At 44.9% G+C, this 11,322-nt stretch overlaps 1 protein-coding gene across 1 annotated transcript; it reads left to right on the top strand.

Moving 5' to 3' along the window:
• Positions 1 to 90: 90 nt before the first annotated feature.
• Positions 91 to 11,066, top strand: ankef1a (ankyrin repeat and EF-hand domain containing 1a). The gene is made up of 11 exons (XM_037449510.2): positions 91 to 1,351; positions 2,002 to 2,206; positions 2,527 to 2,688; positions 3,997 to 4,196; positions 4,316 to 4,465; positions 5,592 to 5,715; positions 5,906 to 6,728; positions 7,224 to 7,450; positions 7,679 to 7,827; positions 9,276 to 9,419; positions 9,499 to 11,066. Exons 2-11 carry the CDS (start codon positions 2,014 to 2,016, stop codon positions 9,697 to 9,699), a joined length of 2,373 nt encoding a protein of 790 aa, XP_037305407.2. The 5' UTR covers positions 91 to 1,351; positions 2,002 to 2,013; the 3' UTR covers positions 9,700 to 11,066.
• The last annotated feature ends 256 nt before the right edge of the window (positions 11,067 to 11,322 follow it).

Here is an 11,322-nt window from a genome sequence, read left to right as displayed (position 1 = left end):
CAGTACGTGCCCGTTGGTACTCATCTTTCACCCGCCTCAAACTTATTTCATCTGGCACTTTATTGGCGTTCACAAGTACACACAGCTGGGACGACTTTCTATTTCTGGCCTCTACAGAAACCCTGTCTCTTGACTGCTGTGGGCTGGTTTTAGCTGAGGACTTGAAGGAGATGGTTGTAAAGCTTCCTCTTGTGCTGCACTGCAGTGCCACCGCGTGTTCAGGGGGAGAGAGCCAGAGAGAGTATCACTTGTCTGCACATTCATTACTCATCAAGAAGTCTCTTTATGAACCCTTTCTACACTCAAGTCATTCCACTGTGACTCATGCAGACAAAGTCATCCCCGAGATAATGTAACTGATCAATGCACTGGCAGTCAAGGGCAAAGACGCTGTAATTCTACCTCGACTCATTAAGGAGGTAAGGATGCATGATAAGACGAGACAGCCTTCACAGGGCAATCTGTTTAAACACTTGATCTGCATTGCGGATATCATTAATTCAATTCTATCCAGTCCAAATGAACAATACGATACGTTTTTGATATCCATCAATTTGGATGCCAGCTTTAAAATCCTTTAGAGTCTCATCTCAGATTTCTACAATATTAGTCCAATTTGTAATATCAGATATCCCCCCAAAAAGTGAAGTATATATATACGAACCCGTTTTAATTAATTACCTACACAACTCAGAATGACGTCATAGATGGTCCGACTTGACGTAACGTAATGAGTTAATACAATAATAATGACGGTCAAAGTTGGACCCGAGGATGACCACTTTCCCTTTATGATTATAATCGGATGACGTCAACAATGCAGATGCAGTGCTGCGAGTTACGAGAAGTGGCACAAACATCAGATGGAGAATCGGATAGAACCTCATTCCAGGATGTTGAGGAAATGCGACGTTTAGGCGACAACGTGTGGGCATTTTAAGTATCGTTTCCCTGTATTCTTTAGATTGTATTTAGTTTACCTCCTTGAGTCTAGTCTTTAGATATTATTTTAAAACATGCACCATAAACACATGCTTTACAATATGCCTAGTCAACACATTTCCTCTGTGCAGTCGTGTATGGAGCCATAGGTTTCTTATTACCGAGCTCATCAGCGGCATGTGAACGCAGCATCGGACAGCCCCCAAAACACAGAACGTACTTCCCGGGATTTCCACGCGTGCCGTTGCCATGGAGACGAGTTTGTTTCTTTTCTCCGGCTCACACGAAGTGAATGGTTGTTTTTGTAAATAAAACCTAAAACCGGCATGCCCGTGACTGTCCTCGCTGTCCAGACGAGCTTTGGAACGACTGAGTGTGAGCACCTTTAATTAAAGTTTCCCCAGCGCCGGTAAGAAGTCAACTTAACTAATTAACCCAGCGTTAGCTGGTGGTGGCCGAGGGGTTGTGTTCATTAACAACGCGTGGGAGCCATATTCGGAGTAGTTATTATGACAATAAGGATGTAACGTTAACACTCAGCAAAGGGGGGTCACAGGGTCAGTGACGTCAGCCGTAACAAAGGGGTCACGCGTTAGCTTGTCTCTTAGCTAACTAACTTCACTTTACATGTATTGGAATAAAAACAACGTCAAGAGGAAACGTTGCGTTAATATGTGGAATGTACTGATGTGAGACCTCACAAAGGGTAAGACCACAACTGGTTTGAGGTCAAATGTGTAGAGATTGTTCTGACATAATAAAACTATATTGGCTCCACACAACATATGTGCTCTTGTGGGATTTAAAGTTAGCAAATAAACTTACTAAACGTACACGTCTTGCGGGGTAAATAGGGGTGTAATTGCTTCCTGTGTATTGTGTGTGTCACAGCCACTCCAGGAAGTCCAAAATGCACCGTAGCAAAGAATGAAACATTATTCACACCTGACTTTAGCCTGCAATGACAAAAAGTGCTGCTTCCTCCATTTATCATCAGCATGCACGTCATGCATGCATGTCAGGAAGTCATATCTCCTCTTTATCCTCCCTTTTAACCAGCCCTTCTGCCCCATGACGAGCTGCAGAGTAGCAGAGGGCCGCCTGCAGGTCCTTCAGATCTACCGCTTGCTGCAGTGCGTCCATGAAGGCAACAACGAGCAGATAGAGAAGATGGTGAACCTCGCGATGGAAAACCTCATCAACCTCACCGAGCCGCAAGGCGGCACGGGGGTCCTTCATGTGGCGGCTTCAGCTAACAATCAGGGTAATGGGCCTCTCCTTTGCTCCGTGTGATTATATGCATTCTGTTTGTTGAGAGATCACGATGCATCACTGGCCTGCTGTACTAATTAGAAGTGTACATACCTTGAATACTTCAAATAGCCAGTGATTGTAATTAGACTTAAGTTAATTTATCAATATAATCCTGCAACAGATTGTTCTGCACAGCAGCTTTACTAATGCCCGGTGCTTGTAGACAAGAACACTGCTCAAATTGCAGTTCAATGAATGTACTGCAAACCACAAAAAAAAGATTCACCTCGTTGTCCTGACTGTTTCTTTACTCCTCTTAACTCCTTACAGACATGGTCGGCTTCCTTCTTTCTCTGGGAGCACATCCTGACATGCAGGACAAGAATGGCCACACCGCGGCTATGTTAGCTGCTGAGCTGGGCAATGATTCCATAATGTCTCTGCTGGCCCAGCGCCATGCTGATATGCGACTTCGAGATACTGAGGGAAAAGGTGAGCTGCTGCAGGCCAGGCGTTGCCTTCTTGCCATATAGCTAATGGAGGGTTCTGAAACAATTGTAATCTTTGGGAGAGCAGAGTAGTACATATGTGTGAGATGTTTAAAGACAATATGTACTCCTTAGAGAGGATTTATTGGCAAAAAAATTAGTGTATATTCTCCCAGGGTGGTCCCACTTTTCCTTTAACACTTTTATTTATAGAGTAGTTGATTGAGATGGAAATCTTGTTATTAACTGCAAGATTCTTACAATAAACATGACATGAAACAATAAATGAACAATAAATATTTGCATGAAAAGTACAGATTACCACAGGTCACAAGCAACTGCAGAGTAAGGTATTTACACAATTTATGTAAATTAATGACAATTTGACAAATTTAGCTAAAACTAAATGGATGGAAAAAATAAATTGGCTGTTTTTAATCATAAATAAAACAACATGGATCTATAATGGAAATAATCTATGTGTTTAGCGTTTTTAATTTGAGAGGTAACGGAACAGTGTCCGGATTAACTTCCACTTATGTATTCTCATCTGAGCTCGAAGTATCGACTTCTCAAATAGAGGTGGTTTGCATCTCAAGTTAGTGCAGCAGGTGTACCTTGTCTCACGACTGCATGGTGCCTCTTTTAAGGTATTAATGAGGCTGTAACTCCCAACAACTCCAGCCAACGAGTTCTTTTCCAGAAACCTTATTAAACAGTTGTGATAATGTGTCTTTGACGACTGTAAACGACAAGAGAGGGAAAGGGGCACAGCTTGAGAAGAAATGTGTGCATAGATCCATGCTTGTGTATAGTGTTGCACCTATGTGTGTGTGCACGCTTGTGTGCATGTGTCCGTCAGATTGCGGGGGTACATCTAATTACAGATCAACCTCTAATGGTGATCCCCAGCCTGAACACAGGCTCAGTAACCTGATATCCTCCTGCACTCGCCGAGGACTGCTTTGGCCCCGTCTCAGCACTAACAGCCAAGCGTTTTCTCCCCAGGGGGCGGAGCCTCAACAGTCACATGGTCACCTGCATTGTCTTCAGTGTATTAGAGCAGCGGTGCCCCACCTTCTTTGCCTCACGGACCGGTTTCATGTTAGACAACACAATACTAGACCGGACCGGTCTCCAAGGCGTGGCTAACATTTACAGCCACAGCCTCACCCTGGAGTCTGGCTGGTACTCACCTATTGATTTTGATTTGTTTGCTCACTTTGTATCCCTTTAAATACATATTGTGTATCCCGTTTGCCTTAATCCCTCTCTTGGTCACTTTAAATGCATATGCGTTTCCTTTCTTCAGGTGTGCTCTTCTACTGCATCTACCCCACCAAGCGGCATACCCGCTGCCTGCAGATGGCCCTGAAGGGCCGGGCAGACGTCAACAACGTTTCGGCGCAGGGAACTCATGTCTTCCAGGCAATGTGTGAAAAGGCCCAGCAGTGCAGCCCAATGTGTCTCATCGTGCTGGTTGCAGGTGCAGACCCTAACGCAACAAATCAGGTGAAAACAATAGGATGTGGAGTTACAGCGAGGCATTATGGGAACTGAGGCAATGGTGTTATAGTAGTATTCTGTTTGTTAGGACCTCCTGAGAACTCCTCTCCCTTCTTTCTGGTCAGAAAACGGGTGTCACCGCGTTGATGGAGGCGGCCAAGGCGGGCTCCCTGCGGCTCGTTAAAGCCATTCTCAGGAAAGGGGCCAACCCCAACGCTCTGGATGGAAAACTCCTCACAGCGGTGCACTATGCCGCCATGGGGGGCTTCTTAGAGGTGTGGTAGGGGCTCATCCTGTGTGACCTTTGTACTATCAAAATGACTTAATCATCATAGAATAATGATAATGAATATTAAAACAACAATATGTGTAGTTGACCCCAAAAATCTCCAAGTAAAGCTGCGAGCAGTAATCCCCCCCCCCCTCGGTCCACTGTGGGGTGCTAAATAACACATAGAAACATGAACTAGAACGCTCCATATCCAGCTCAAATCATCATTATCCTGTTAATGTCATCAAATGACTGATGGTGTCCATCACATTACTCCGACAGAGGGAGAACGAGCTAGTTGATATCCTCAGACCATGAGTGTTATCAAGCACGGAGCGTTGGGCACAGATCGGACTGAGTACACTGCAGTTACATTTGCATAATGGCTGCTGCACCATTCCACCAAAGCTGAAGCTCCTGGTAGCTTTTCTTTACAAAGGTTTTTAAATTAGACTGAAAATGAAAGGTGGATCATAAAAAGATCCAAGGAGGAGTGTAAGTACAGATATATAATATTATAGCAGGTTACAATTATCGAATCTGCACAGAGAGACATTTTTTCAAATAAAAATTGAGATCTCCCTGCACATACTTTTAAAACGATATGTCACATGCATGTAATCCCACAAAATAGTATCTGTGTGCTATGGTCGGCCAAACCAGCCACCTTTGAGTTAAGAGTCAGACTATTCCATTGCAGTCAGTGACGTGTTATAAGATTTATTCATAAAACTTTTATTTAGACCAAAGTTCTCCCTCTGCTTCTATGTGTATACATGGTTTTTACCATTTAGACCATAGTCCCAAGATATTATCTTAAGTGTCCATGTTATATAAGTACAAAAAATATATTTCATAGTGTGGGGCTGCTCTTCTGAAGAATTGTAGGAGGCGCTACCCCATCGAAGCCAGAAACCCAGAAGAAGTATTGTAATTACATCCTCTAGGACACGTGCAAAGTTCCACAAGTTTGTGAGCATTGCAACAAAAAAATCAGATGAATTTCTCTTGGCGAAGGAGGAGTTGTCATGGCAACAATGTTTCTCAAAGACTGGCAATGAAGGACCATCAATGTCTGAAGGCCTATTCTGTGGTGGATGTTCAGCTCTGTGGTGTCATTTGCCTTCCAGTTGATACAGGTGCTGTCGGCCCACTCAGCAGACATGGGGGTGATGAACCAGGAGAACTGCACAGCCCTCCACTACGCCGCCGCCACGGGCAACGCTAACTGCTGCAAGTTCCTGGCCCAGAGAGGTGACGAGTCCAACCATTTTCCTGTGTGGAATTTCATCTCTTTCTAAGTTCAGGCAAACATAGTTCTCTGGTACCTGATTGGTCTCAGGCTCAAGACAAGGGCTTTATTCAACAAAAACACTTTCCCAAACTGAATCAGCTAATCGTACCATTTGTTTATGTTTTTCCTAAACCTGTGATTGATGTTTAGGTTGTAACCCCAAACTGAAGAACCAGGAGGGTTTGCTGCCACGTCAGATTGCCAGAGAGGCTGGTCACAAAGCAGCAGCCAAGGAGCTGAGGAAAGCAGAGCGGCAGCAGGGGAAAGGCAGCAAATCCAACCGCGTAGGCCTCACATCAGATCTCTGGGCTCTAAAGCTCCACGACTGGACTCACGAGTACGAGGCTGAACTCCACCAAGCCTTTGGGACCAACTCGGACTCAGTTACCACCGACGTGTTCACTTCGGTGCTGGAAGACCTGACAGCTCCCGTTGGACCAGAGCAGCTCAAGACAGTGATCTCGGCACATGACAAGGGAAAAGAGGGCCGCGTCAACATCAATGACTTCATCAAAGGTGTCAAGTACATCAAGAAACCGTTCCTCCACTCCTCTTATATGCCCAAAAAGAAAAAGGGAGAGAAAAAAGGAAAAGGAGGCAAGAGGAAGGGTAAATTTGTCCTCCCCATGCCCATTTGCACCCTCCCCCCGGAGCTCATGCCCCGGCGAGCGGACGGAGGCCCACCCCACTTCATGATTAAGACATACTACGACTGCTCAGACATCCGCCGCTTCGACCGCGATCACCCGCCACAACATCCCATCATGAATGACTCAGGATGGTATTTAGAAAAGCCAGAGGACGTCTACGCCAACATCAGCTACTGCGTGAAGAGTGGAGACCTGGAGTCTCTGGACCTGGCTCTCAATCAGGGGGTCCCCGTGGATGTCCAAGACCAGTTCTACAAGACCCCGCTCATGGTGGCCTGCTGCAGCGGGAACCTCCAGGTGGCTCAGTACCTCCTCAGTCGGGGGTGAGAAACATCTGGCTTTCTTATTTACTTTAGACTTTCACTGAAGCGATACACCTGCTGCCGTGTTGCATTCATGAGCATTATTGGAGTGAAGTGAAACAATGTGAAGCTTTATTTAATAGTAACAAGGTGATAAACCTAGATTCAGTCAATTTTCATTTTTTCAGCTGTTGACGTGTTCCTGCTGCCCGTAAAGAATGAATATGCAGGTTTCAAGTTATTATCCTGGAGATATACGAGATATGGGCAAAGTCCCAGCCGCTGTGTCCGGTTACATCGCAGACAACGTTTTGTATTGAACATCAATGGCAAACACAAACAAACCCTGTTTTTCATCTTTCGTTAACAAGCAGGCATTTCCACAACCCGAGTTTGTTAAATGCTGCACTAAGATAAGCTGGATATCTAATATTCAAAACGAATCCCACAGAATCTTAACTAAAGACTTGCCTTGTGAGTACTTGACTGGACCAGGTTCTTGTCTTTGTCTCGCAGGGCGGATGTGAATGTGTGTGACCAGTTCTTCTGGACGCCCCTCCACCACGCCGCTCACGCTGGCCAAGTGGAAGTCGTTGAACTCCTGTTGGCGGCCGGGGCCTCCCTAGAGGCCCGGGCCCTCGGCGGAGGAACGCCCCTCATCAGAGCCATCGAAAGCTCTCGACCCTCCTGTGTGGACGTCCTCATCAAGGCGGGCGCCAGTGTCACCGCAGAGAACAAGAAAGGTCTGACTGTCCATCTGCAACACATAGTACAAGTTCATTTAAAACTCGAAGGCTGTATTACATTTCATTTGACATATTGAAATGAACACAGGGACAAGGGCAGGGACACATGATTGAACTGTACTGCATTTTCAAGAAGCAACGTATGAAATAGGAGCGTTATAATAATAACTTTTAGTCTGGAAAGTTCCTCCTTGCTTTAAATGTCCATATTTTATTTCCCTTCAGAACAAAATTGCCTTGACATCGCCAGAGCTTTTGCGGACTCAAGGATAATTGACTTGGTCAAAGACAAGATGGACTCTCTGCCCAAAGCAAAGGAGGCAGCGGAGGAAAAGGGGGGCAAGGCTCAAAAGGCAAAACCTGCTCAGGCAAAGGTACCCAAGTAACTCCAATAAAATCTCTGCTACAAACACTTTCGGGTCTTGTGGCTTCAACCTTTTCCTGTAAATTGTCATTTCAATTTGTTCTTAATGATCTGTCCACAAAAACAACCGTGTCAATCACCATGGTCACAAGCCGCGATTTCAAAGTGAAAGGTAATCTGCCACCCTTGTTTTTTCATCTGTGTCCTTCAGCCTTCAGCATGACAAACCACAGCCTGCCACTAAATAGACTCCTTTAAGGCAGCAGCTTGTGAGCAAACCTTCCCAGATGTGCCGTGTAACACCTGGAGCGTTTCATTTTATCCTCAGCCACTGATGCTGTAGCAGAAGTTCCTGAGGAATATTTATAGTCTGTTTATGGGTTGTATGGAGTGAGGGGTGGAAGGAGAAAACGTGAGCCACCTAGAATAGATTTTCCACAGGTACAATGGACAAAGGAGCATTTTCAAATCCTAACCAAGAAAAGCAAATAAGTTCACTTCCTTGGGCTGCTCCTGCAATAAAAGAAGAAGACTTTAGTAAAAGAATGACCAAAATCCCCCCATTTCTACCAGAAACTGATCCGATGGAACTCATGAGAATTTGCCTCAAGTCTAAACCAGATGCTTTTCATTGCAATGTAACCCTCACATGTGCCCTTGAACCTGTGAAACGTATCACCGAGTTGGTAAGAAATAGCTTCCTGTAAATGAGAAGGACACGATTGCTTTTTATAAAAAAATGATCTACAGTCCAAGTTAGACGAGAATCTTTAACTTCTAGTTGGTCGGTGAGGTCAGCATTCACCCTTTTATACATCCAGTAAAACATGGTCTCTTTATGGGGAATTACATCATCACACATGAATACAACTCAATTGAATGCACAACAGTGCCAGCTTACTAATTACTGTAGGGTTAGGGACCCCACTATCAATATGTATTCAAAGACCATTTCAGAAGATATTTATATTTCTTATTTATTTATGCATGCATGCAGAAAACCCTGCATGGTTGTTGCCCAATTCTCATTCACATGCATTGATGTAAGAGGTGAAGGCAGTGCCAATCTTACCTAAAATGAAGTATTTCACTGTACTGCTTGATTCCCTCAGGTTTTAAAGGCTCACCAACATGTTACTTTATAACGCCTTCACATTCACAGCTTAATTGGTTTGTTGTTGTTGCGTTAGCTAAATATGAAAATTGTCATCACAAAACGAAATTCCTATTATTCACTGGATACCAACAACAGGCTCGAACATAGAAGGGAAGCTGATGTGCCAACGTGGGAGTTTGGTGGTAAAGATGGACCAGAGGTGGGAAACAGGGACTGTTGTAAAGAAAAGGAAAAAGTGTCACCCTGTCAGTTAAGGTCTTTTGTCCTGTTCACCTGAAGGCCCTCGATTTGGAGTAACTCCACAGAGTACTCGGTTAAAAACATCATGTTGTCCCCTACAGGACGTTACTGCGGAGACATCGGCGCACGCAGAGGCGCCGGCAGCCGCTCGTCTTCAGAGGGATTCCAGGAGCGTCACCCTGATGAACACCAGGATTATGAGGAGGAGAACCAACACAGTGGATATCGCCTTTGTGCCAAAAACGGTAGGGCTCATCACCATTCAAACCCACTCAGCGCTCCTCAGGATCATTTCAAACAGTCACAGCATCTGACGTGTCTCAGGTTTGGGGGAAGCCGCCCACCACCAGTCAGCTGATGTCAAAGATAGAGAGACGGAAGGAGCTCTTGTCCCTGGAGGCGGACTTTGACGACTTCATGATGCCGTTCAGCCAGAACATACAGAGGCTGCAGCCGGCATCCACCTCGGACAAGACCCAAAGGAGGTCCGGCAGCACCAAATACTCCCCACAAACTGTTCCCTGAGGCCACCTGCATCCATCACAGACGATCGATTGTTACGGCTGCTTACCAGGCATCATGTCGGTATCAGAACAACGTCAATAACTAATGTTAATGGACGAGTAATTTAGTCACAATCATCTCTAATAACACAAGAAATTCTTGCAAATCACCTAAAATAAAGTGATTTTATAGGTGCGTCCCATCCAGTAGTGAGCATAATACCGTTTTTGCCTGTTGCTTGAACACTATCGACACAGGTTTAAACAAAAGTAACATAACTTGAAGTTGTTGTAACTATACCTTAAACAAACGTGCTGCTTTGCACTTTAGTTGCAATTCTGTAACACACTTGCTCCTTTTTGCAACACACTTGCTCCTAGACACTACAAACTGTTTCATATATAAGACACTTAGTTCAAAAATTAAATCTCAGGGTACCATTGGGAAAACACATCTATTCAAAATACAACACACATTGGTTAATTGAAAAGACTTAGACACACACCTGAAAACACTGAACACTAAACAGCCAGCTACAAAAAGGCCCCAGTATAAAGTAGACTAGTGTGTTGCTGCTGATCTGAAAGTGTATTCATATTATGCATGTATGTGTCATTTTGTCATCAGAGTTGCATTTTGACGAAGGAAGGTTTTGATAGTAGAGTTTCAATTTGACACAGATGGTATATTTCCCAGTGTTGTGTCATGTTTACTTGCGTTTAGTGTTTTGGGACAATGAGCGCAATTTTACAAAATGTGTTCAAGCAACGGGCAAAAACTGTAATACGGGTAGATGAAATCCAGCATTCTGATTGAGAGTGAGTCACAAGGTGTACTATATTAAAGCAATAAGGTACGACTTTAGATAGTTAGGCCCAATGCGCACTGTGAGTATACCCACAATGCTTAGCAGGTACTATTTGTGTATTGTCAAGCACAAATATACGTATATGCTGTATATTATTTAATACACTGGAACACACGTAAATACACATACATGTACTATCTCTGATAGGTTAAAGTTGGGACTGTCTGAAATCACATGACCCTTACGTTGATATATCATCAAATATACGCTCATGATGTAGCTCTCCCTTTGTGTGTGATGTTGACTTCTCACTGCTTGTTCACGGAGCCGGACTGCCTGCATTTCCCCTTTAGTGTGAGTGCATGTAAGTGCATGTGAGTGCATGTGAGTGCACGTGAGTGCATGCTCATCTGCCACCTTTCTGCACTGCTACAACTGGCCACGCAGCCCAGAAACATAGCAGCCTCCCTACAGCCCCCCTCCCAGACCACCTGGTCTGAAGGAAAGTGCTGAGAGGAGGAGACCGACTGGAACATCGTGTGACACACACACTGGGACAAATGCTGCAGTCACACAAAGCGAGCCGTTTACACCTCATTGAGGCCTCCTCCAGTTGACCTTTTGTCCCCGGAGGCTTTTGCATTTGATTTTGGGGACCGCAAACCATCACGGTGCCGGCCACTGTGCTGCGCTGTTTGCTTATTGTAGCATTTCCAGCTGGTTAGGTGGGCTTTTGGGCGGGGGGGGGGGGGGGGGGGGGGATACAACTTGGAGGGAGCGCTGCTGTTTGGAGCCTTCATGGAGCCCACCGGTGATCTCCTTTGTGTTTGTTGGAG

This window comes from Pungitius pungitius, chromosome 20 (assembly GCF_949316345.1).
Source record: "Pungitius pungitius chromosome 20, fPunPun2.1, whole genome shotgun sequence".
Lineage (NCBI taxonomy): Eukaryota > Metazoa > Chordata > Actinopteri > Perciformes > Gasterosteidae > Pungitius > Pungitius pungitius.
Note: the sequence above shows the minus strand (reverse complement) of the source record. Positions and strands in the feature narration are given on the sequence as shown.